A 26,725-nucleotide genomic window follows, 5' to 3' on the forward strand; every position below is an offset into this window, starting at 1 on the left:
ACCAGGATACCCATCCACTTCTACCCCCTCCCTTCACATCTATCTCCCTTTGACCAGCCCTCCATCTAATAACTTATATATGAAGCTTTCATGGCTTCTGTGATTCCAAACACATCAGCTGATGGTAGTTCCTTATGTTGGGATCAATGTCTCTGAAGTTTAGTCGTAATGTTTCCCGAGCAAAGGGAAGTTCCTGTAGAACTGGTGTGTAGATAGGTTTTTCTTGCGGCCCTCGGGCCAGAACGAATGTCGCGTGGTTTTTGCGTCTTCGATTACCTGGGAAGATGGGAGGTGTCTGATAGCATGTTTTATTTGTTCAGTAGAGAATAGCATAGAATTTAAAGTGGTGGGCACTGATGTAGAATATAAAAATAGAAGTCGTGTTTGAAGGGGGGGTGTGGCCATTTAGATTGGGGATCAAATACAGCCTTTGTGATAAACTGACGTTTGAACTGAGGTGTGGATGTGAAGTGCCATTGAGTAAGGGGACACCGGAAGGAGACAGTGTCCAGAGGCAGGGGGACGGGACTGCCCCGTAGATACACAGAAGGACAGAAATGCTACGGCAGGTGTTAAGCAGCCGGCACAGTGGGAAGGCAGTCACTGGCCACCTTGACAAGAGGTATGTTCAGTGACCTGGTGAGGATCAGAGCCCACGTGAAAAGGGGAGTTGAGTGATGAAGCATTTTATGAGGGATGTTAGAGGGTATGTGGCATTAAAGAAGGGCTTTTACAGGTTATTACTATTGTTACATTTTATTACTATTGTTACATTAAATTAAAACTATCAAATAGTTTGCCACAAGTTTGTTTGCTGAAGGCACACATCCACTAGAGGAGGGAAAATGATTCTGGAGAGACAGGAATAATCAAGAAAAATAACCAGCAAAATTCCTGGATAGCCATCTCATAGCCAGTTGAATAAGTATTGGAATAATGATAATAATAGTAAAATTAGAAAACACCATGTATTAGCAAGGAAGTGGAGAAGTTGGAACCCTCACACGCTGCTGGTGAGGATGTGAAATGGGGCACCCGCTTTGGAAAACAGTTTGACCTTTCCTCAGAAAGTTAAACATGGAGTTGTCCTGTGACCCGTTCCAGTTTTAGAAATGTGCCCACAAGAAGTAAAAACATGAACATATGTCTTCTCAGCAGTGTTACCCCTGATAGCGGAAATGTAGAAACAACGTAAGTGCCAATCAAAGGACGGCAAGAATTAGGGTTTGCTTGGGTTTTTTCCCTTTAGATTTGTTAAATCTCAGAATGGAACATAGGGATCCTTCTTATAGGAGGACATAGAAAGGAAGTGAATTCGTTTCCAGAGATGTCACATCTGTTTTTCTGTTGAAGGAGGATGTAGATAATTGGGTTGGAGTAAGAACATGGTTTGGAGACAGGGTCCTTGAGGAGCTTAGTACCGAGTTTACACTCCCTGCAGGAGCAGACTAGGCACAGATGTGATGAGGCAAAGGCACCCTCTCGGTCACGGTGATTCCCCGGGTCTTTTCTCCTCCGGCAGCGTCGGCAGCCCTTGGGAGCTTCCTAGGCCTGCAGACTCCCAGCCCCTACCCTGTCCACTAAGTCCAAAAAGCTGTGTGGGTCAGTGGTCTGTTTTAGAGAGTTCTCACAGCCCCGTCCCCTGCCCACCAAAGTGCTAGGCGGGCCAGTGCTCTGTTTAGAGAGCCTTTACTTTGACAGTGAAGCTTCAGAGAGTTTGAGAACCACCAGTCCAGCAGGAGTGGGTTCTGAACCTGCTTACATACGTGTGTTTAATGAAGTCAGCTGGACCAAGGGGTTTGCTTTTCCTTCAGCATGCCTGTAACCTGAACGCAGGACCAACAGCTCTGACCACTGGGAAGTACCTGTAACCTGAACGCATGACTCAGACCACTGGGCTGATTGACAAGGAGGAAACGTGCAAGGGGATTGGACATTGTGCTGAATGTGTCCCTAAAATAATGAGCTTGTTCATGGGGCTTGGATGGTGTAGAAAGAAGGGACATTAAGCTAGGAAAGAGTTGATAGACTGGTCGGAAGAAGAAAGAGCTTTCTGAGTAAGAGAGCAAATTTAGTGATGCAACTGCAAGGTCAGAGCTGGGCAGAAAAGGACATTGTAGGAGCAGACACTTTGAATCGAGAGCAGGACTCAGATTTGGCTGAGTGGTTTGACAAGGAGTCACTTTCAAGTTCTTGTGACCCTACAGAACCAGGCAAAGCGGCCCCACGGGGTTTCCTAAGTTTAAATCTTTAGGGAAAAAGAGTGCCAGGTCTTTTGCCCCTTGGAGTGACTGGTGGAGTCAAACTGTTGACCTCTTCAGTCAGCAATTGAGTGCTTTAACCATTTTGCCACAAGGCCCCCTTGGCATGGCTCTAATGGGGGGGTATTGGTGTGAAGAGGCTCTTTTTTGATGCTTGTGTGGTCATCCCTGGTAGTAATCCTTTCTGTTGCATCAACACTGAGCTCTGCCCTCTGGGAAGCCTAAAATGCCTGATTCAAATTGACATGTCCCCAAGGAAGTGGAGTAATCAAGTTACTATTGTCCAGAGTAATGAAAATGTATGCTAAGTAAATTTCATCAACTTTATATGCAATCAAATACATAGAACTATATAGTGGAGGAAGAGAAAGCTGAGGGTGGTGTGCATTAGGGAGAAGTGGTTTTCCAGCACAGCCTTGTAAAAATGAGAGAATGCACTCCAATTACCTTGCAGTTTTCAGTTCAAGTTGCATATACTATTATTCCCAATTTATAAGACAAAGGGTCATAAAAGGAGGCTGGCCTATGATGGTGCACGTAATATATGTTAGATATCTCGGTCTTTTCTCTCCTGTATGGGCTCATAGCTCCTTGTTAACTGGCCATGAAGAAATACATTTCTATGATAAAGGTATATTCCCAAAGTACTATAAGTAAAGAAATGTATCTTCAAATACTTTTTGTACTGAATTTTGGGGTTTTTTTAGTGTGTTTTTTTAATAATTTTAATGAACATTTACAGAGATTTTGGATTTCCGGTCATTCATTGCTGCACTTCTCTCCCCAAGGCTGCGGCCCCCCCCCCACCCGTTCGCTCCTCTTTTTCAAAAGTAAAAGAAACAATCCCTCCCTGGTACACAATCCCCCTGCACCCCTCCCACCACCCCAAGTACATTCCACTATGCAGCCTTAATTGTGGACTCTGAATTTTGGTTTTTTAAAATAATTTTTAAAGGAGAGAAATAGAACAGCTAAATTCCGTATTTATGGGAGAAATAAGCCACTCATCCCAATTCAGATGTATTCTGTTTGAAGTTGTCATTAGTTTTGTTTTCATTGGTCACATCAGTGTACAGTTCCATATTCATTCCCCCAGGATGAATTGGTGTCCAAGTCCAGAACACGCTATTACATGAATTCTCTGCAGCACAGAGTGAAAAACCGCATCTGGCAGACTCTGCTCATACTCTTCCCCAGATTTGATCAGGTAGGTACAAGCCTTGTGCTGAGCATCATGTTTCCACATCAATAAATGATTCTATAGATGATGTTACAGGGCATTTTAAAATTAAGAATTACTCTGTTTAAATTATCCCACAAGAATGGCTCAACCTTAGAAAATTAATCTTTGAATCAGCGTGGTGTCTTGCATTAAGTTAAAGCTCAGAAGGCAGAGAGGGATCTGAGAGAGGAAGAGAATGCAATCGAGACAGGAAATACGGGGAGATGCTGGGAGAGTGCTGTTAGAGTGTGGTGATTGTAATCAGGCTCATGAAACAGAAGGGGGAAGAATGCAGACATGGGGAGAAGCTGGGAGAGTGCTGTTAGAGTAAAGACTGGAGTGCCTGGCATGAAATAAAATGGCAATGAACAAATGCACGGAAAGCAAAAGCTCTGTCAGTTTCTCTCAAACTACAGTAAAAGATCAACTTTAAGAAAATTATCTTTCTTTGTCGTGCACCACAGAGGAGGGCAAAGGAAAACCCTGTAAATCTTAGTCAGCTCAGAGAAGGTCTTTGGCCCTAGAAATAGGTTACGTGTTGGGCTGCTAACCAGACAGAGGTCAGTGTTTTGAGCCGAGCAGCCACTCTGTGGGGAGGAAAATGAGGCTGTGTCCTCCTGTTAAGATTTACAGCTTAGATAACCAGCGGAGGATGTGGGTGTCACACGACTGTTTAGCGAAGTGGGTTTGTTACAACAACCTGTCATGTTAAAGGGAAAAAACTCCAGAAAACTGGAATAAAGGGGAAAAGATTCAATATCATAAAAGGTTGTGGTTATCCAACATTATAAATGTAAGTAATGATACTGAATTATACAATTAAAAATGCTTAAAATGGAAACTTTCATATTTTAGCCATAAGAAAATAAATGATAAAATGGCTAGGTTAAAACTGTTGTTTTAAAAAATATTTTTTAATTATGGCAAAAGGTTTAATTTCTGAGCTTAATTTTCCCCTAGAATTTCTTGAATGGAATTATTGACAAGATCTTCCAGGCCGGCTTCGTCAATAATCAGGCATCCATCAAATATCTCTTAGAATGGATTATTATACTGATTCTTCATAAATTTCCTCAGTTTTTTCCAAAATTCTGGGATTGTTTTTCTTCTGTAAGTAAAGGCATTTTTGTGTAATTGTTTTCTAACTCATTTTAAGTTACCAGTTCTTATTCTGCTGGGAGATGTGTTCCATTTGGGGTTTGTGGGCTTTCTGTCTTGTCTGGCATCGTCAGTTTTACTCTGTGAGATCTGAACTGTTAGATCTATGAGGAAGAAATTACTGAATTAATCAGGGTCAGAGTTTTCATTTTAAATCTGACCCATATAGAATTAGTAAATGTGGAAATGCCTTGTTTAGGTTAAAAAGTAATGGAAATAAGTGCCTTTTGTTTATTTGCTAAGCATCATCAGTATTTGTAGTAATAAGTGATGAAAAAGACATTACTTACTCTCTAAAGAAAAATATTTGAAAATTTCAAATGTAGTGAAATAGAAAGACTAGGGACCCTTTGTCATTCACCTCATTTATGAATTCATTTCTAGTCTTCTTTAATGCCTACTGTCATCGCCTCTAAATATTTCCCCTAGTTATACCACTATAGTTAGAATAATATAGTTAGTGGTAAGAAATTGGCTCTGCCAACACAAATGTACGTGGTTCAAATCCACCAGCTACTCCATAGGAGAAGGCCGAGTGTTGTCCTCCTATGCAATTTACAGCCCCCAGTAACCCACTGGAGGGTCACCTATGTATCAGTTATAACTCAACAGTACACAACAGCAGCAGCAAATAACTGTGGAGCAGTGGTGACTTAGTGATAAGGAGATGTGTTACCAACCAAAAGGCATGTGGTTCAAATTCACCAGCTGCTGTGCAGGAGACAGATGGGCAACCTTCTCCTGTACAGTTTACTTTCTGGAGGTTCATTTATGAGATGGTTCTGAATCACCAGCACATAATGACAATATCATTGACAAATAATTGGTTGTTTTTTTACCTAATTTGTGAATGGGTACCATTGTTTTCTTCAGAATCTCCGATTGAGCCTTCATGTGCTCAGTGAATGATCTTGCATTTTAGTGTGTACAAATGGAAGTGCCCTCTTTAAAATTTATGGCTTGTTTCTCTGTTTCAGGGAAGGCTAGTTCTCATGCCCTTCTGCCTGTGTCCTTGTCTCCGTCTCCTTCTTAGTTTACATGTAGAATTCTCTCCCCACTGTCTTCACGCTTCCACCCAGCCAGCGTGCTGGTCTTTTACCTTTACTAACAAATTTCAGAATCAATGTCCTTTGCCTTCCTCCTATGCCCTCCTAAAACTACTGAGGTGCACTGTATTTTCAGAAATCCTATAATAAGAATTTTATCTTCTATCATGGCTTTTAAAAAGTCTTCTGCAGTGTGATTCCATTTAGCCTGTGAACCTTCTCTCTGTCATCCTTCTGCCAGGCTGGCCTCTTTGCCTTTCACTGCAGTTCTCTTGCATTTACCTCTGTGTCTTTGACATTTGATTCCTCTTTTATCTCCCTTCTCAGTACTCCCCTTTGTGGTCCCACTTCTGGGCCAAGCCTGCCCATCTGGAGGCAGGCCGGCCTTTGCCTCTCCTGTCCACTTCGCAGTTAAATTACTTTGTGCCTTGCCTTGTATTGCTTTCTGCGCATTGGTGTGTACATTCGAGTTTTGGAGGTAATTTTCCTTTTCACCCTTTTCCTGCAGCCGAGCAGAGAGCTGCAGGCTACTTGAGGGGCAGACCAGGTTCAGCCCAAGGCCTCCAGCACTCTTACAGCAAGACTGGCGTGGGGATCTGTTTACCTGCACTTACATGGTTATTTCTTGTTTCAGGGTGAAGAAAAATTTAAAACAAGCATTTGTACATTTTTATCCGTTTTATCACATTTGGACGTCATTGTTCAAAATATTCCAGAAAAGGTCAGTATAAATTGTATTTTATCTGTTTGTGCAATTTTTTAAAAAGGTAGAATATTTTTCATTTTCTTTCTTGTAATTTCTTCCTTTCTCTTTTATTTTCTCCCATTGTTTACACATAATTAGTGATGCAGAGTAAAGTACACTTAAACACACACTCACTCACACACTCTGAAATAATGCCTGAATGATCACTAACTTTTTAGATACTTTAATGTATTTTTTTTTATGTATCTTTTCTATGGATAGATAGAATTCTTAAATTTGTTCTTAAATTAGTTTTTGCTTAGAATTCTTTAAATAGTACTTTTTTTTTCCTCTCTTATATACCTTTTTCCTTGATTAACTGGCAAGTATTTAATGAGTATAAGGTTAGAATATTAAAATCTATTGGATACTAGAGCTTGATATAAAATGACTGTCATTTGGAATGCCAGATGTTTTGTCTTCCCCGGGTTTAGAGCCTTTTCCTTAGTGGTTTTCCACACAGATGAGCAGGAATCCCAACTAGTTGTTCCCAATCACTAGAGCAGCTGTAAGGACTGTAAGAGAACTTGCCGGAAAGATCTCGAGCAAGGTTCTGAATTAGGTCATGTACAGAGCAGAGTGTACTGACTCTGCAAGGAAACGTAGCATGCAAAATAAGAAGTATTTTTACATGCAGACAGTTCTGGGGATGAAGCCCATGGCAGGTTGCTCTGCTAGCCCAAAGTCTAAGTATCTCTGGAATTCCAACTCACCAGCAGCTCTGCTGGAGAAAGACAGTCTCATCCCACTGCAGTTTTACAGCCTGAGAAGCCCACTGGAGGGTCACTGATTTGAAACAGGATGTGATCCTTTCCTTTTTTTTTTTTTCTTCTCAGAGAAAATGTTTTGATTGTTGTTTTTTAAAAAATAATTGTGATTTTAACGAAAGTTTACAAAAAGTTGCATTTTCATTCTTTCATTGTTGAACATTTCTCCCACTGTAAGTGAATCTTACTGACAATGACCTACAGAAGGGAGACGTTTCCTAGAATTTTTCAGTGTTCTGTTCTCTAAACAGTGGTACCAATCAAATTTAGGGTATCTTAAAGTTGATGGTGCTTACAGTGTCTGCCACCAAGATGGCAGTTGTAGTATAGTTTCGTGATCCTGTGTTGACACCAAGTGAGAAGATGAAGAAAGCTTCAGCATCAGAGTGTCTCAGATTCACTCTGTGGAAGGAATACAGAGTTACATTGTAATGGAGAATGGAGAAGTTGCTGACATTTCACGAGGCAGTTATTTTTGTTGTTGGGTACCCTCTAATTGGAACTAACTCATAGCTGATGCTGCAGCAGGGTTTTAGAGGCTATAAATTGCATGAAGAAGGTTGTCCATCTTTCTCCTGTGGAGCAGCTGGTGGATTTGAACCACCTAACTTTGGGTTGGCACTGCAACTCCTTACCTAATAGGACACCAGAACTCCTGGTAACATGTGACTAAGAACCACTGGTATTGAAGGAAGAAGTTCAGGTTGAGCTGAACACATCATGAAAACCAAGGCTGCAGGAATTGACAACATACCAGTTGAAATATTTCAGCAAAAGTATGTAGCACATGTGGTACTGGCTCATCTCTCCAAGAAACGTGTGAGACCACAGATGTGAAAGACCTAGCTGGCTGACAAGGAAAAGTGATCCAGCAGAATCTGGAAATTGTCACATTAAAATTAATATCATACAAAGTAAAATTTTGCTGAAGATAATTTGAAAATGTTTATAAGGAGTACAGTGACAGGGAACTGCCAGAAAAGGAAAAGTAAGCCCCAGAATTTGGAAATTGTCAGACAGTAAAATTAGTATCATGCAAAGTAAAATTTTGCTGAAGATACATTTGAAAATGTTTACAAGGAGTACAGTGACAGAGAACTGCCAGAAATTGAGGCTGGTTTCAGAAGAGGATGTGGAACAATGGAGAGAGTGTTACTGTGTCAGATGGATGTTAGCTGAAAGCTGGAATATTAGAAAAGTGTTTCCTTTTATTGTGTATATAAATGCATTGATTATGTAGATCATAACAAATGAGTTAAACTGAAGAATACGAACTCCACTCACTCATTGTTGAGTCAGGACCAAGTTACAGTGGACCCTCCAGCAGGTTTTCAGAGACGGTAAATCACACGAGTGGAGATTGTTCATCTTTCTCCCATGGAGAAGCTGGTGGATTTGAACTACTGGAAATGCATGGCCTTTGTGTTAGCAGTGCAGCTTCCTACGGACTACACCACTAGAGCTCCTGTAGAAACTCCAGAACCTTCTTTGTGCTTATGTGGGGCCTATATACAGACCAACAGGCAGGCAGACATTGGAACAGAACACACGGAGGTGGTATGGTTTGAAATCTGGGAAGATGTGTTCCTTGCGTTATACTCTTTAAGTGTGTACCCTGAGCAAATCATCTGAGAAGCTAGACCATCTGAAAAAAGAACTCAGCATCAGGGTTCAAGGACTTCTTACTAGTGACGTGACACAACTTTGCTTAGTGAAGCAGAGATTGAAAGAATGTACTGTTGAAGATCACAGTAGATTACACCTCAAAATCAAGAGAACGCAGATCCTCACAGATGGACACTGATGGCTAATATTTTGTGTCAACATAGACAGAATCCTCAGTATAATAAGAATTCTAAAAACAGCTATGACATATCATCTCACCCCAGCAACAATAGCATAGTTCAGCAGGGCAGCAAACGACAAATGCTGGTGAGGTTGTGGAGAGATGAGAACCCTTACTGCTGGTGGGAGTGTAAAATGGTACAGCCTATCTATGGAAAGCAGTCTGGCACTTTCTCAAAAAGTTGAAACTAGAAACACAATTTGACCCCACAATTCTAATGCTAGGAATAGATCCTACTTTCTTTAGAAACCAGAGCAGTAACTTAAATAGATGTATGCACTCCCATGTTTATTGCTTCTTATTCACAATAGCAAAGAGATGGAAGCGATGGCAAGTGCCCATCAACAAACAGATAGGAAAAACTATGGTTCAGTCACACAATGGTTTATTACACAGGATTGTAAAACAGTGAAACAGTAAAACATTACACAACATGGAGGAGCCTTTAGGACATTTTGCTGAGTGAAATATCTTGGTCACAAAAGGACAAAAACTGCATAACACCACTTATCAAATCGGACCAACATGGGGGTGTTGGAGAGGGAAGTGGATAGATAATGAACACTGCATTAAAACAGATACGGGGAAGAATTGTCCAAAAGGAATATATGATTATGCATTATATGTCTGAGAACAATTTTGAACAAGGGGTGCATTGAGGAGGAGCAGGGAGAGGGGGAGGGGCGGAGAGGAGAAAATGTACAACAATGAATTAAAAAATAAATTTATTTTAAAAAACCCAGAAAAGAAATTATGGCATGGGTACAAGTGGATTTAAAAGATAGGATCACCTTCTCTGATTAAGAGCAAGAGTCCTCGTTCTGTGGCCTCCTTGGTATCTCCATCCTGGGTGTCCTGCACATGGCCTCTAAACATGAAGCCGTGGCTTGTTGTACTTGCCAGCTTTCCACTTGTCCACCATCTAGGACTCTATTTCCCCATAATGACCTTAGATATGGCAGTCTCCAAAGCGTGAGGCCCCTGCCTGCCTGCTGACCATGTGTGTCTGCCTGCCCAAAAGCCTTTCTCTTTAGGCCAGATCTGTAAACCTGGGACTCACCTTTAAAAGCACATGAATTAGTTACTCCCCTGTGTGTGTGCGTGGTGGTGATGTTGTGTGCCATCAAGTTGGAACTGACCAATTCCTGACCCTCCAGCAGGTTTTCAGAAGCAGTGAATCGCACGGGAAGAGGTTGCCCATCTTCTGTATATCTGTGTTTTTGGTTTTTTTGGTTGATTTTGTGTGTGTGTGTGTAAAATTAACTTTATTTCTCCAAAGAACCCAGCCTAAGACAGACCAATGAGAAATACCCTGGTAAAGGAGAAATTGTTGAAGTTGTTAGGGATATAATTTTATTTGGATCCACCATCAAGAAAGGGAACGACTTTTTGTTTTGAATACATCTACTGCAAAGGCCTCTATGAAGTATTAAGAAACACAGATGTCCCTCTGAGGACTAAAGTGACCCAAGCCATGGTCTTTGAGTCTCCTCATGCATATCAAAGCTGGAGAATGAATAAGACAGAAGGATTATTACATTTGGATTATGGTGTTGGTGAAAAATACTCAAACCATGGACAACCAACAGAATGCACAAATCCAACTTGGTGAAGTTCCAACTTGGAATGTTCCTTGGAAGCAAAGGTAGTTAGACTTTATCTCATACACTGTGGACAAGCTGCAGTCAGGAGGGACAGGCTCCTGGTGGAGGACCTCATACTTGGTAAAGCAGAAGGTCAGCAAAAAAAAGATTCCACCCATGGTGGTCGACACTGCAGCTGCAGCAGTGGGATGGGGCCCAGAACTGGATGCTGTTTCATTCCCATGGACAGAAAAACCAGGCTAAGCTACTTTATCAGTCTTCCCATTTCTAATTTGCATAAGCTATCATTGTTGAAATAAATGGGCTCATTTGAAGACTTCTTAGAAACAGCTTTTGAGACCTTCCATGTGCATCAGAGCGTTACTGATCCTCTGTGTGCACTCTGGACTAAGTGATGGAAAACTCTCCTCAAATACAACAGAGCTCAAAGCACTAAATGCCCTACACAAGCTAAAATAAAGGGGGGGAAATCCCCAAAGTTTCTTAATGGCGTTTATATGTATTTTTTTTTTCTGATAGCTTTTTTGTATATAGTTATTATCAGAAAATAAAGTGAGTATAGCAATCTTTCTTGACTAACACAAGTGGAAGAAGTGTTAAGGTTGACAAAGTGCTATATCTGTACCCTTCGATCACTGGTGATAGTGGCAGAAATGTTTTTGGTTCTGGGATCCGCAGGAGAATTGAACTGTTTATTGAGAATTGTAATATTTGGTTGGTTCTTTTTTTTTCCCTTTTTTTTTTTGCTTTATTTAAAAATAATATACACCTACTCCTTAATCTTGTTGCTAATACCATTCTCCACAAAAGAAGCCAGGCTTCTTGGAGAATCAGCTGAGCAGGAGGTACACAGAATGAGCATGGAGGATGTTGTGGTGCTGCAGTAGGGACGGGTTAGCAGAGGAAAAGAGTGTGTCCATGGGACGGACAGAGGAGCCACTACCAGGTGATCCCAAATGGTTTGAAGAAAAAGAGTTCACAAGAATGATTCTCTCAGACAATCCAGCACCCCCTGCTTCACAGAGCCTATGAGATGAGCCCTGTGTGGCACCCCATCACTTGGCACGCCCTGGTCTCTCAGACAGTCAGCACCCCACCTACACAGAGCCAGTGAGGCGAGCCCTGTTGGACCCCATCACTTACACGCTTTGTCTCTGCCAGCCAGCCACAACAATTACATTGGCAGACGCCTCCCCTTTCTTTTCAGAAGCTGGTCCTGAAGCAGGCCCTCGTTACTGTGCTGCAGTGGTGTTTCAGCCACAACTTCAGTGTCCGACTGTATGCCCTACTGGCTCTGAAGAAGGTCTGGACCATGTGCATCACGTTACATGTCCAGGAATTTGCCGCCCTGACATCTGTAATTGAGTCAAGCCTTCATCAAGTGGAAGCCATGCATGGAGCAGGGTAAGGAAGACTGTCCTTTGCCACCTTATTCCCAGGAGAATCCACAAAGAAGGCATTGCCCATGCCCTAGTCCTGTGCTTTTCCAGCCTCCTAGACCAGAGATAACAGGATCAGGGCACTGTATATATATTTCTGAATGGAGAAATTAGCTTCAGTTTACCATGAAAAGTAAAACACAAAACGATGAAGAGGTGGGAAAATAATGGTGAATATTGTAAATGAGAGCAACTTTCTAATGTGCTGTTTGTGCCCTGTGATACCTCACAAGTCCTCCATTGGCAGAGGCCTTAATAAGGCAGTTTTAGCTTTAAAAATTAGACATGAGATGAGGCTTTTGAGTAGGCTGGAGGACAGGAGGAAAGATACAGGGGTAAGAGAATGCAAGGAAACCATATAAAGAGCACATGCAGGGTGTTGTCCTTTGACGGAAGGAAAGAGAAGAGACACAAGGTGGTGACAGGAACACGAAAAATGTCTCATGCTGGAAAGGTGTGGAGGGTCAGAATGAGAGGAAGACCCTCAACAACATGGACTCACACAGTGACTCAGCAGTGGAGGTCAGAGCTCAGGTATATCAGAGATGAGGATGGCACAGGACAGGACGGGGTTCAGATCTGTTGTTCAGAGTTGTTATGAGTTGCACTCAACACCTAACATCAACAAAAGCATCTAATGACTTTGTTTTTATGTGAGCACAGCTATCTCCTTGTCATACTGAGGAGCAGAAACATGACTTGAACGAGCAAAAATACCCTGACCAGAATGGGAAATGATGTTGCTAGAAAAAGGGCCTTTAAATTACTACTCAGTTTAGATTGATAATCATAAATGTAAAGTGAAACCTTAATGATATATTTTATACATTTTAATCCAGCCCTCTTTTAACACTTCAGTTACTCCCTTAAGAATTTAAGTCCCTCCATGCTGGGTTTATTTGGTTGATGACAGTTGGTTCACTCTGGCTGTGTGTTGTGTGAAAGTGGAGAAGGGAATTCATGAAATGGTTTTCCTTCCTGGCAGTGGCGGGTGGCAGGGTGGGGTGAGAGTTGTGTCCTGCCTGAGACAGAGGCTTTAGGATTCCACCAGGATGTTCTCACATAGTCTTTTGTCAGGATCCTTTCCTTGTTAACATATAAGTTGTGCCTGGGATCCAGCCCCATCATGGCTAGATTATAGATCCTTTTTACTCCAGTTACTTCTCTGCTTGATCAGACTCCTGAACTCAAAGCTTGGAGTCCAGGATTCCCTTTCAGCTGTTGTTGTTAGGTGCCATTGAGTTGAGTACGACTCATAGTGACCCAGTGACCAACAGATCTGAAATTCGTCCTAGCCTCTCTTATCCTTACTCTTCCTGACACATTTTAGCCTGTTGCAGCAGTCACTGTGTCAGTCCCCCTGGTTGAGGGTCTTCCTCTCCTTCGCTGACTCTCCACCTTCCTAAGCATCATGTCCCTTTCCAAGGAATAGCACCTCCTAGCAACATGCCTAAAGTATGTAAAGTGAAGCCTTGTCATCTTTGTCTCCAAAGAGCACTCTGGCTGCACCCTCTCTAAGATATGTTTGTTCTTTTGGACATCCATGTGATTGATGTTCAGCGCTCTTCTCCAACACCAAACCTCAAAGGCATCAATTCTTCTTCTGTCCTTGTTATCTGTTAATTGAAACAAGTCAGTTGGTATCCCATCAATTCCTGGGGCCTTATTTTTTTGCCAGTGCCTTCAGTGCAGCTTCGACTTCCTCCTTCATTACCATTGGCTCCTGCTCATGTGGTACTTCCTGAAATTTTTCGTTGTCTGTCAGTTCTTTTTGGTACAGTGATTCTGTGCATGACTTTCATCTTCTTTTGATGTTTTCTAGGTCATTTAAAATATTGCCCATAGGATCTTTCAGGTACTTCCTGAAATTTTTCGTTGTCTGTCAGTTCTTTTTGGTACAGTGATTCTGTGCATGACTTTCATCTTCTTTTGATGTTTTCTAGGTCATTTAAAATATTGCCCATAGGATCTTTCAGGTACTTCCTGAAATTTTTCGTTGTCTGTCAGTTCTTTTTGGTACAGTGATTCTGTGCATGACTTTCATCTTCTTTTGATGTTTTCTAGGTCATTTAAAATATTGCCCATAGGATCTTTCATTATTGCAAATATGCAAGGAGCTGGAGTCAGAAAACCAAAAGGGTCAAACTTGCTCAGCATTTCTTAAGCTCAAGGAACTAAAGAACAAATTTAAACCTCAGGTTGCTGTAATCAAGGCTGCTTTAGGCAGAGTATTAAAAGATCCAGGAAGTATCAAAAGAAGATGGAAAGAATATACTGAGTCACTGTATCGAAAGGAATTGGCAGACACAGAAGAATTTAATGAAACAACATATGAGCAAGATCCTGTGGTGAGGAAGGAAGAAGTTCAAGCTGCTTTGAAGGAAATAGCAAAAACTAAGGCTCCAGGAATAGATGGTATACCAATTGAAGTATTTCAGATAACAGATGTTGCCCTGGACATGCTCACCAAGTTGTGCCAAGAAATCTGGAGAACAACCACTTGGCCAACTGACTGGAAGAGATCTATATTTGTTCCCATTCCAAAGAAAGGTGACCCAACAGAGTGTGGAAACTATACAACAATATCATTGATTTCACATGCAAGCAAGATTCTGCTGAAAATTATCCAAAAACAACTGGAACAGCAAATCAGCATAGAACTGCCAGAAGTCCAGACTGGGTTAAGAAGGGGTCGTGGTACTAGGGATATTGTAGCTGATGTTAGATGGATCTTGGCTGAAAGCAGGGAGTACCAGAGAAATGTCTGTCTGTGCTTCATTGATTATGCAAAGGCATTTGACTGTGTGGACCATAATAACCTATGGCTACCTCTGAGAAGAATGGCAGTCCCAGAACACTTGATCATGCTAATGCGAAACTTAACCAAGAAGCAGTCATCAGAACAGAGCAAGGAAACACTGCATGGTTCAAAATTGGGAAGGGTGTATACCAGGGATGTGTCCTGTCTCCATACCTTTTCAACCTGTATGCAGAACAGATCATCCGGGAGGCTGGGCTCTGTGAGGAGAAATGCGGCATCACGATTGGTGGAAGATCTATCAACAATCTGCATTATGCAGATAACACAACTCTGCTTGCTGAACCTGAGGAGGACCTGAAGCGCTTACTGCTGAGGGTCAAGGACTGCAGCCTTCAATATGGATTGAGGCTCAATGTCAAGAAGACGAAGATTCTCACCACTGGACCAATTGGCAGCATCAGGATGGATGGTGAAGAGATTGAGATTGTTCACAGCTTTAGTCTACTTGGCTCCACAATCAACACCCTTAGCACCAGCAGCCAGGAAATTAAAAGATGTATTGCCATGGGAAAGTCTGCTGCTAGGGACCTCTCTAAAGTACTCAAGAGCAACGGTGTGTCTCTGGAGACTAAGGTGCGTCTGGTACAGGCCATGGTCTTTGCAGTCACTTGTTATGCATCAGAGAGCTGGACAATGACCAGGGAGGATAGAAGAAGAATTGATGCTTTTGAGCTCTGGTCTTGGAGAAGAGTGCTGAGGGTACCATGGACTGCTAGGAAAACAAACAGGTTCATTCTAGAGATGGGGAGACCAGGCTGCTCCTTGGAGGCAAGGATACAGAGACTTCATCTGACATACTTTGGTCATGTTGTAAGGAGGGACCGGTCCTTGGAGAAGGACATCATGCTTGGGAGGGTTGGGGGCAGGCCCTCTGGGAGGTGGATTGATTCGGTGACTGGGGCAATCGGGATGAGTGTGTTGGAGATAATGAGATTGGCACAGGACAGAACAGAATTTAGGGCTGTTGTACATAGGGTCGCTATGAGTTGCAAGTGACTCAACAGCACATAACAACAACAAGCTTGAGAAATGCAGAGCAAGTTCTTCTCCAACTCAAGCTCTCAGCACATTATATATATTACAATATTTTGTTTTGTCTTCCTGAGCCGCGCTTTGAATCGTCTTTTCACCTCTTTTACTTAGGAATGTTTTCCCTCTGTTTTGGTTTCTCGATGCTCTAGTGCAAACTGTAGAGTCTCCTCTGACATCCCTTTTGTTTTTTTCTTTCTCCTCCTTTTGTATTGACCTTTTGCTTTCTTCATGGACATTATCCTTGTTATTGTCTCATTGCTCATCTGGTCTTCAATTTTTGGTGTTCAGTGCTTTCAATCTGTTCCTAATGTGATCTTGAAATTCAGATGGAATAGATTCAAGATCATATTTTGGTTCTCATGGACTTAATTTTCATTTTCTTCAGCCTCAGTTTGAACTTGCACATGAGTAATTGATGGTCTAATCCCAAGTCCAGCCCTGGCCTAGTTTTGACTGTGAATATTGAGCTTTTCCAAGGATTGCTTCTACAGGTGTAGTCAGTTTGATTCCTATGAAACCTGTCAGGGTGAGATCTATGTATAAAGTTAACATTTGTGTCTTTAAAAAAAGGTATTTGCAGCTACACTGCAATCCCAGAGGTGTGTGGTTCAAATCCACCAGATGTTCTCCTGAAGAAGGAGGGGCAATCTCTTCCTTTACCACTCAGATCTGATTTGACAATATACACACACAAAATAATAAAATTAAAACTTTTTTTAAAAAAAAAAGGTATTTGCAATGAATAAATCACTGGCGGTACAAAACTTGATCATTCTATTTCCAGCCTCATTTCTATCACCAAGCCTATATTTTCCAATTGCTATGCTTTCTTGACTATTTCCAACTATTGCTTTTCCATCACAAATTATTATTAACACATCTTGATTGCATATTCAGTCAATTTTAGACTGTAAGATTTGGTAAAAATTTTAAACTCTTTGGCTCTAGATGGAAGAGCATATATTTGGATGATAATCATATTAACAAGCCTGCCTTGTATGCATATGGATAATATCCTATCACTCATAATATTGTATTTCAGGTTAGAACTTGAAGTTGACTTTTTTACTATGATTCCAACACCATTCTTCTGTTTTTCTTTCCCAGCTGATCAAAGTGGACAAAGCTAGTCCAACTTATGTCACTAATGCCTAGAAAGTCAATGTTCATGTGTTCCATTTCATTTTTCAAAATTAAAATGAAATCAAAACAACCAAACAACTTACACCTGATGGTTAATAACGTAAAAAAAACTTCCTACCTTCCAGAATCCAACTGTTCAAACAAAGGCTATCAGGAAGGCCTTAACCAACAGTTAATCACAAAGGCCATCAGGTCCTGATTGGTTTAAAGGAGGCTTTAATTAGGTTTTAAGTGAGGTATAAATCCGTCTATAACTGATTGCTAATTAAATCAAAACAACCAAACAGTTTACACCTGATTATTAATTAAGTAATAAATTACCTTCCAGAGTCCAACTGCTTCCCCTTCCAGCTGAACCATTGCTTTTTTGTGTGTGTCTTTGAAAGTTATTTCTATATCTTTGAGTTTCATTTAAAATATGAAATTTTACAACAAAATATTCTCTTAAAACCTCTGGATCTCTTCTTTTCTCTCTCTCTCTCTCTCTCTCTCTCTCTCTCTCTCTCTCTTTCACACACACACACACTCACTCTGTCTGAAATCTACTAAAAATCTGTGTTTAAGTATTTTAATATTAAAAATGTTTCCATTCAACATTTTGCCCAGCCCATTGTCATTGAGTCGATTCTGACTCCCTGGCCTGTAGGACAGAGTGAGACTGCCTGTTAGGATTTCAGAACTGGAGTCTGCAGAAGCAGACAACCATATCTTCTGCAGAGCAGCTGGCCAGTTCAAACCACTGACTTTTTCATTAGCAGTTTACATGCTGAACCTCGCTGCGCTACCAAGCACTCCAAATTCTGCAGCCCGTCTGTAAGAAAGCTGACTCAAGGTGCTGCCTATCTGGTGGTTTCCTCAATCAGTCCCTGGTGTCTTTACTTCTCAGGAATGCCAAGAAGAACTGGCAGCGCATTCAGGATCATTTCTTCTTTGCAGCGTTTCATCCACTGAAGGATTATTGTGTGGAGGTGAGTAGAGAACATTTTTGTCTAGTATATTTTTAGTGAGCGCTGGTGGCTTCATACGGAGCTGTGCTGCCAACCCAGAGGTGGGTGGTTGGATCTTCCACCTGCTCTAAGGGAAAAAGATAAGCAGTTCCTCTCAGGCGATTTGCAGCCTCTGAACACCTCCTGAAGGGTCAGCAAGGAGTCAGTTCCCAATCGGTGGCACAGAGAGGATGAGGAAGGCACAGGATAGGACAGGGGTCAGGTCTGGTGGTGTGCATAGGGTCGCTGTGAGTCATACTTGACGGTGCCTAACACAGCAACACAGGTAACTTGCATTATACTTCTGTGCAGTAAAAATTGGCCAATCTTCTTACCCTCCTATTTCTTAGTCAGTGTCTGGTTTAGTCATTGGAAGGAAATATTAACTCCAAACAGATTTATGTTCTGATATAAAAAGAAAATGAGAGAACGCATTTGTGCAAATGAGATTTTGTCATATGGAGCCCATTGTTGAAGGAAAAAAACCTTTTTTAAAAAAAATTGTATTTCTATAGTTATCTAGTATTATCTACATAACTAAAATTGAGTAACAAATAACATCACACAATTGATTATAATGCAGTGTGTTTATATATTTTAAGAACCATAAATCTATTTATAACTAAAATATTAACTTAATTTTCTGTAAAATGTAATGTATTAATTGATAAATTTGACTGTTCCTGTTTGGTTTTTTTTCCAAAAGAAATTGGAAACATGATTTTAATATACATTTTGTAACAATGAATAAATATTTTTTAAAAAGAAAGTACTGGGGTAGGGGAAATGGAGGGGGAAGGAGGAAACGGTGCAACAGACTGTTCCTGTTTGAACTATAATTGCAGTGTTCTGTCTTTTAATCTATGGCATTTGAATCAGGACTGCTCCTCTACAGAACCTAATGCACCCTTTTTTTTTTTACAGATTACTAATACATTAGCTTTTAAAAATCTGGCTATACATCTCATGACAGAGGATGTTAGCCTGTGGGTTGTGTGTTGCTTCTGTGCAAATGTTACTGAGGGTTTTGATAATTTAGTTTTGAAACTAGGATCAGCTATGTCCGCTTTCTCTGATCTTCAGTGCCCAGAATGCCCTGCTGCCATCTTTTTGAAGGACCCTTCTGGTGGCTCTCTATTGCAATGGTTAGCCTTATCTGGCCACCTCTTGAGCAGCAGTCAGTCCTCTGACTCCCCTTTCTCTCGTTCGTCCTTTGGTGGTCTCACTCATGTACTCTTTGTCCTCCAATGAAAATCATAGGTTTTTATGTAAGTAAAATAATTAGTGTTAATGAATCATAAGAGCTCTCTCTTATGGAACTGAGATAGTTTACTCAGCATAATACTCTTCAGACTCTCCCAGATTAGGTAATAATTTGCAAAATCATTGCTCCTGTGTGCTGCGTAGTACTCCATCATGTGAATGTACCTTAATTTTTCAATCCATTCATTTGTGGTTGGACTCTGGGCTGTTTTCATATTCTAACAGTGGTGACTAATGCTACTTTGAACACTAGTGTACAAGTCTCTGTGCCTCTGTTGTCATTAAAAAAAAAAGACAATCTATTTAGGGCTTAACTTAGAATTGTATGTATTTAAAATTTTTAGATGTAGTCATGAAGAAAATCAAAACACTCTACAAGACTTATACATTGTCATACATATTTTTAATATCTAATTATTACATTCTCTGCTTGTTGTTTTTGCTTCTTGTGACCCTTTCCCCCTTTGGTCTTTCCGTTTCTCATCTTCTAGGAGGCTGGTTTATGTACTTACTGATTGAGAACTGTTGACAGTGGTGTGGCACTGAGGAACTATTGCAACACTTTCAAGCAGCTGTTTGAATCTGATTTCACTCTCATATTATAGAGGGGAGGGTTGAAGCCAGTAAAAGCTAAGTGCTTTGCCAACACAACACAGCTAATTATTTTCTGTCTTTCTGTCTTTCTTTCTGTCTGTCTGTCTCTCTGTCTCTCTCTCTCTCTCTTTCTTTCTGTCAAAATTCAGATTTTAAATTTGCCTAAGTAAATTTAAAGAGAAAGAGATCTGATGAACACCCATGTTTATTGTGGCTTTGTTCCCAATAGCAAAGAGCTGGAAACAACCCAAGTGCCCATCAACAAACAAATATATAGAGAAGCTCTGGTATATTCACACACTGGAATACTACACAGCATTAAAAAACAAGGAACTCATGCAGTATTATGCAAAATGGGTGACCCTGGAGGATATTATGCTGAGTGAAATATCTCAGTCACAAAAGAAACAAATATTGCATAGGGCCACTGTTGTAAAACAGGACTGCCATCAGGGTTGAGGGAAGACCGAGAAGGAGGGGAGGAATGATGCATTGAAACAGATGAGGAAGAGAACTATTTAAAATGCATATATGATTGACTATTATTGTCATGACAGGAGTCCAGAATGAAGGCTGCATAGTGGAGTGGAATTGGGTGGCAGGGATTGCATAACAATGAAAGAGTTCTTCTTTTACTTTTCAAGGAGACGTGTGAATTGGGGGGAGAGGTTGGGCAGAGAGAAAAGTGCAACAATGAATGAATGGAAACCCTAAGTCTCTGTAAACTTTCATTAAAACTAATTTTAAAAAAAAAAGAGATCTGGTCCCCACAAGGCTTAGACTGGACAGGGTAGGGATGTGCTTCCTTGTCAATGAATTGCACTTCTCCACCAAGTACCCAGGTACCATCAAGTCGATTTCAACTATCACCCAGCAGCAGGCTCCGAGGCTATGCATTTTTGTAGGAGGAGGCTGCCCGTCTTTCCCTTAGAGCGCTGGTGGATTTAAATCACTGACCTTCCACTTACTCAGCACTCTGCACCAGGACTCCTTTGTGCCGTCGAGTTGGGACTGACTTAGAGCTGACCCTCTGTTTTCAGAGTTTCTAAATCACTCTGGAGGCGATTGCCCTCTCTTTCCTACAGAGTACCTGGTGGGTTTGAACTGCTTGCCTTTGGGTTAGCAGTGCAGCTCTTTATCCATTAGGCCACCAGAGCTGTCCAATGTTGTTGTTGTTGTTGTTATGTGCCGTCGAGTCATTTGCGATTCATAGCGACCCTATGCACAACAGCCCTAAACCCTGCTCTATCCTGCGCCAACCGCACTGCCTCTGACACACCCATCCCGATTACCCCAGTCACCGAATCAATCCATCTCATAGAGGGTCTTCCCCTCCTGCGCTGTCCATCCACCCTACCAAGCATGATGTCCCTCTCCAAGGACCCGTCCCTCCTGGCAACATGTCCAAAGTATGTCAGACGAAGCCCCAGAATCCTTGCCTCCAAGGAGTAGCTTGGTTTAATCCTCTCCAAGATGAATCTGTTTGTTTTCCTGGCAGTCCATCGTTAGTACCAGCTATTTACAAAATACTTCTCATTTTCATTAAGAGTCTATACTGTATATCCTGTGATGTATGGCATGTAGTTGGGAATGCAGGAGCAGATCTGTTTGCTCTTAGGGTTTCCCTAAATTAGTCCTCATGTTTCTTAAGAGTTGAGAAATAATACAGAGTCTCACTATGAGATAGAAAGTAGGTAATTTCATTAGATAGGTTGGGAGAGTGTGTCAGTCACGGTAATGAAGTTGTATTTGAAACATGTTAATGGCTGAGGAAGTCTGTTATTTTTAAGAGTTTAGTTTTTTTTGCAATTCTCCTTTCAGACCATATTTTACATCCTCCCGCGCCTCTCAGGCCTCATTGAAGACGAATGGATTGCCATTGATAAGTTTACCAGATTCACCGACATTCCGTTAGATGCCGGCTTTCAGTGGTACCTTTCTCAGACTCAGCTTAGTGACCTGAAAGCAGGGGACTGGTCCCAGCAGGACATAGGTAAAACTAGTTTTCTTTTTTCCTCGTCTTACTGATTTGATTAGGCTCATTTAAATTAATTAGTACAGATGGCAGAATTCACCACATCAATGAAAGAGTAATATGGCAGTGTATCTTCTTGTGGGGTCCTGGCTACAGGCTTTACAGGCTTTGGGAGAGCAGAGCAGGCCTTCCTTGCAGGGAACAGTCTGTGTCTTCTGACCTGTCTGGGTGTTACCTGAGACCCACTCATCCAGGTTTCTTCTGACTTCAGACCATTCAGGCTTTGGAAGTGGTCACTCTTCCCTGAAAACACTGTAAGGCTGTGGAAACACTCCCAGCCACCTGGGGCACAAGACGATGGCTAACATATACCTAACACCTGGGAAGGAAAATCCAAGAGGCTTCTCTGAAAAATGAGGATGTTCAGAAGTGCTACATGAGGGTTCTGGAAAGGGACATGCCAGAAAAGTCCTACGAAGACCCTCAGCTTTGAACACCGGTGATCTCCACGCCAGTCCAAACAGGAGCTGAGGCTGAGGTAGAATTAAGAGTGGCTGAGCAAAGTGTCAGAGAAGAGTCCCAGTAGAAAGCAAATCCACACAAACTGTGTGAGGCTTCATGCCCTTTCCTCCAACCTCCGAGTTCCTGACTGCCAGAGAAACCTCTGTCACAACGCTGAGCACAAGCTGAGCTTTAACAGTCAAGAACAAACCCTGGGAAACAGGGAGCAGCTGGTGTCCAGAGGGACTACATGATAACGTTAGGATGTCTAGTTTTCAATGAGAAAAGGACAGGCATTCAATAAAAGGAACCTGTCACCCATTCGCTGGGAGGTAATGGCCAGAAGCCCTCTCTGAGGAAGCATCAATGTGGGCATGGCACCACTGAGCCAGTCCTGATAAGCCTAGGGAAGAGGGTTGCTGAGGTGTTTTTTTTTCACGTCTGGCACTCCGGGAAACCTCAGTCAGAACATTAAACAAGCTAAGCCTTCAACCATCAGCAGCACCATACCTGGGGATGGGCGAACTTAATGTCCCAAGTTACCATGTTGTAATGGACTGCTAAATGAACAAACAGATAGGTCTTGGGAATAGTGCTGCCAGAGTGCACCCTGGAGGCAAGGATGGTGAATCTTCGCCTTTCGTACTGTGGTCATGCAGCGAGGCAAGTCTGTTCCTTAGAAAGGGACTTCCTGCCTGGAAAGATGGAGTGTCGTCGAAGGAGAGGAAGACCCTCAATGAGATGGATTGACACTGTGACCTCAGCAGTGGGTTCTAATGTGTCAGATGTGAAGATGGCTCAGGATAGGGCAGGGTTCAGGTTGGCTGTCATATTTGACTTGGCAGCACCTAATAACACCAACAACAATATTTGAAACTAACCACTCTGTCTTGGAAATGCTACCAGAGCACTCCTCAGAGGCACAGATGGTGAGAGTCTGTGTCACATACTTTGGACATGTTGTCAGGAGGGGCCAGTCCTTAAAAACAGACAGCATGCTGAAAAAGGTGGAGGGTCAGAAACAGGAAGACCCTGAACGAGGTGGAGTGACACAGTGACTGTGACAGTCGTGTGAGCACAGCTAGGATTGTGAGCACGGCACGGGACCCTGCAGGTTTCCGTTTATTACAGAGGATTGTGGGGTCAGAGTGAACACAGCAGCACCAGACAACACTGCCCCAAAAAGGGAAGTGTGCACACAGGCCATACTAGACAAAAATTTTAAGTAAATGTCTTAAATACTTAAAAGATCTAAAATGAAAGAATGACAACAAAAACCCCAGGATCTCACTGCAGAGAAATTACGAAGGATTTACTGAATCAAAAAGAATTGGCCAATGTTCTGCCCTTTGGGGAGGTTATCAGATCCGGTGGTATTAAAAGAAGACATCTAGGCTGCATGGAAGGCATTGGAGAAGGAGTCTCCAAGCACTGGCACTGACAGTAAACCAGTTGAGATGTTTCAGTAGGCAGGCATTTGCCAGAGGGGCTCACATGTCTGTGCCAAGAATCTAAAAAGACAGTTATTACCTGGCTGACTATAAGAGGGTCTATATTTGTTCTCAGTCCAAAGACAGGTGATCAAGCAGATAGATGGATGATTAGGGAACTCTGGTGGCCTTCTAAGGGGTTACACTGTCAAATCCACCAGCTGCTCTGAGGGACAAAGATGGGCTCTCTCCTCCTGTATCATTTCCTGGCTCTAAAAACCTGCTGGAGGGTCAGCTGTGGGTCAGTTCTGACTTGATAGCACATATCACCACCATATATAAGATTATTTTCTTTTTCTTCCCAGGTTCTAACTCAGGTGAAACAGATAATGACTGTGAGTGGGCTGACGTTCAGAAGAAGATTATCCCATGGAAAAACCAAGTTCCAGATTTAGAGCCTGGGCTAGAGTTTCAGGATCGTGCGGCCAAGCTTGGAAAGTCAGTTGGCAGGCTGATTGTGGTGGGTTCCCTCATTGATAAGCCAACCAACCTAGGAGGTGAGAGGGGAAGTGCAAAGGAATGTCCAGGGCATGGTGAAGTCACCACTGTACTGGGATCAATCCTCATCTGTGTCTGTTGTGTAGGATTGTGCCGGACCTGTGAGATATTCGGGGCCTCAGCGCTGGTTATGAGCAGCCTCCACTACGTCAGTGACAAGCAGTTTCAGCACCTTAGTGTTTCCGCTGAACAGTGGGTGCCGTTGGTGGAGGTGAGGAGGAAGGGCCTGTGGAGGAGGTGAGGGGGAAGAGTCTGTGGTGGAGGTAAGGGTAAAGGCACTTGAGTGGAGGTGAAGGGGAAGGGACTTAGCACTGACTGCTGTATTACAAAAGTTTGTATTGTCTTCTCTCTTCATGTTACAGTAACTTATAGTTGTCTAACCTTTAATAGTTTTATAAATAAAAATCAAATACAACTTGTTGTTGTTAGGTGCCGTCAAGTTGAGTATGACTCATAGTGACCCTACAAACAAAAGATCTGAACGCTGTTCTATTCTGTACCCTCTGCACACTTCCTGGTACACAAAAGCCCATTGCAGCAGTTACTGTGTCAGTCCACCTAGTTAAGGGTTTTTCTCTGCTTTGCTGATCCTCTACCCTTCACAGCATCGTGTCCTTCTCCAAGGCATATAGTCCTTTCTAGCGTCATGCTAAAGTATGTGAGGCAAAGCCTCACCAGAGCACTCTGGCTGCATCCTCTCCAAGATATAACTGTTCATTCTTTTGGCTGTTCAAGGGATGTTTGATGCTTTTCTCTCAACACCATAGCTCAAAGACATCAATTTCTCTCATCCTTGTTCGTTGTCCAGGTCTAATTAGCAAATAATTGGAAAGACAATGGCCTGAATCAGATGCACCTTAATCTTCAAACTGACATCAATTTGGAGAGGTTCCTTAACTACAGATTTTCCCAGTGCAGTGCATCTCCTTATTTCCTGACTCCTGGTACCAAAAGTGTTAATTAACTGGGCTTTTAAAAATTTTGTTAACAGCCAAGTGTAAGCTGATCGGCTGTTTCTGATTATATTGTCACCTGTGTGCTGGAAGCCTCTTGTTTAAGCCATCAGGACCTGGTGGGCGGGCCTTTGGTTGGTTGGGCCTGAGGAGAACTTTGTTCTAAGTGATACAGCATTAGTCTGTCAGTTTGCTGTACTGAAATAACTCGGGGTTGCTGTGATACTGAAAGCTGTGCCACTGATTTGTCAAATGCCATTATACCTGATGGATAGGTTTTGCTGGAGTTCCCTGATTAAGACGGACTAGGAAGCAGGATGAGCCATCTACTTTCTAAATAACAGGCCTTTGAAAAACCTATGACCATTTAAATACAGTTTAAGTTTTCCAATTATGTTTTATTGTTTTTCACATTTTTGTACCTTTATAAAGATGTTATCAACAATGTAGGATTTATTCCTGTCTGCAAAATGTACCCTGTTGCAACTCATTCTTGATTTAGGAATTTTTAAAATAGATTTATATGATGCTAGTGGCATTGTTTTTTATGCTGTACAGTTATTTTTTTTCTTTGAAAAACGTTTTTTATTAAACCACTGTAGATTTTTTTAAACTTTTATTTTCTTCAAAGCATTAAAAGGATATAATTTCTTCTTCTTTAAACTAATATGAAGGTAAAGCCACCTCAGCTAATTGATTATCTGCAGCAGAAAAAAACAGAAGGTTATACTGTCATTGGTGTGGAACAAACTGCCAGAAGTTTAGACCTCACCCAGTACTGCTTTCCTGAGAAGTCACTCCTCTTGTTGGGGTAAGTACTATCTTTTATCCCTGGTCTATCTTCTGAGTTCCTACTCTGGAAAATTTTGCCTTCTCTTACATAATTTACCTATACTCCTGACATTCTAGCCACTCTTTTAAAGATTTCTAACATTTATAGAAAACTTCCCTATAGTTTGTTTCACATGGTTAGTTGAAGACAGAATTGAAATATAAACCCTTTTGTTATAGTCCTACTTATTTCTTAACACTAAGATGTATTTCATTTTGATAAACTGTCTCTTCCAATAACCAATAATGAGGAAAACGAGCTCTCCTTGCTCCCCCCACACACACACATTTTCCCTCTTCAGGAATGAGCGGGAAGGCATTCCAGCAAACCTGATCCAGCAGCTGGACGTGTGTGTGGAGATCCCGCAGCAGGGCATCATCCGCTCGCTCAATGTCCATGTGAGTGGAGCGCTGCTCATCTGGGAGTACACAAGGCAGCAGCTGCTCAGGTGCGGAGACGAGGGTGCACACGTTCGTGCCTTACGAGACATGAGCAGTTAGTGCTCGGGAAACGCTTCTTAACAAGCTATTTTAATCATTGAACTATCTT

General features: G+C 41.8%; 1 protein-coding gene across 1 annotated transcript in view; it reads left to right on the forward strand.

Annotated features, from left to right (window-relative positions):
* Window positions 1–26,676, forward strand: part of TARBP1 (TAR (HIV-1) RNA binding protein 1) — a 91,378-nt gene extending 64,702 nt beyond the window's left edge. Inside the window, exons 21-30 of the mRNA XM_006895395.1 lie at window positions 3,358–3,468; window positions 4,444–4,593; window positions 6,322–6,408; window positions 11,857–12,053; window positions 17,971–18,052; window positions 21,749–21,920; window positions 24,199–24,390; window positions 24,478–24,602; window positions 26,019–26,155; window positions 26,478–26,676. Of these exons, the coding sequence (XP_006895457.1) occupies window positions 3,358–3,468; window positions 4,444–4,593; window positions 6,322–6,408; window positions 11,857–12,053; window positions 17,971–18,052; window positions 21,749–21,920; window positions 24,199–24,390; window positions 24,478–24,602; window positions 26,019–26,155; window positions 26,478–26,676 (1,452 nt within the window). The remainder of the gene's footprint in view (window positions 1–3,357; window positions 3,469–4,443; window positions 4,594–6,321; window positions 6,409–11,856; window positions 12,054–17,970; window positions 18,053–21,748; window positions 21,921–24,198; window positions 24,391–24,477; window positions 24,603–26,018; window positions 26,156–26,477) is intronic.
* Window positions 26,677–26,725: the final 49 nt, after the last annotated feature.

The sequence above is a fragment of the Elephantulus edwardii genome, unplaced genomic scaffold, assembly GCF_000299155.1.
Source record: "Elephantulus edwardii isolate Elephantulus edwardi_28Jun2011 unplaced genomic scaffold, EleEdw1.0 scaffold00166, whole genome shotgun sequence".
Lineage (NCBI taxonomy): Eukaryota > Metazoa > Chordata > Mammalia > Macroscelidea > Macroscelididae > Elephantulus > Elephantulus edwardii.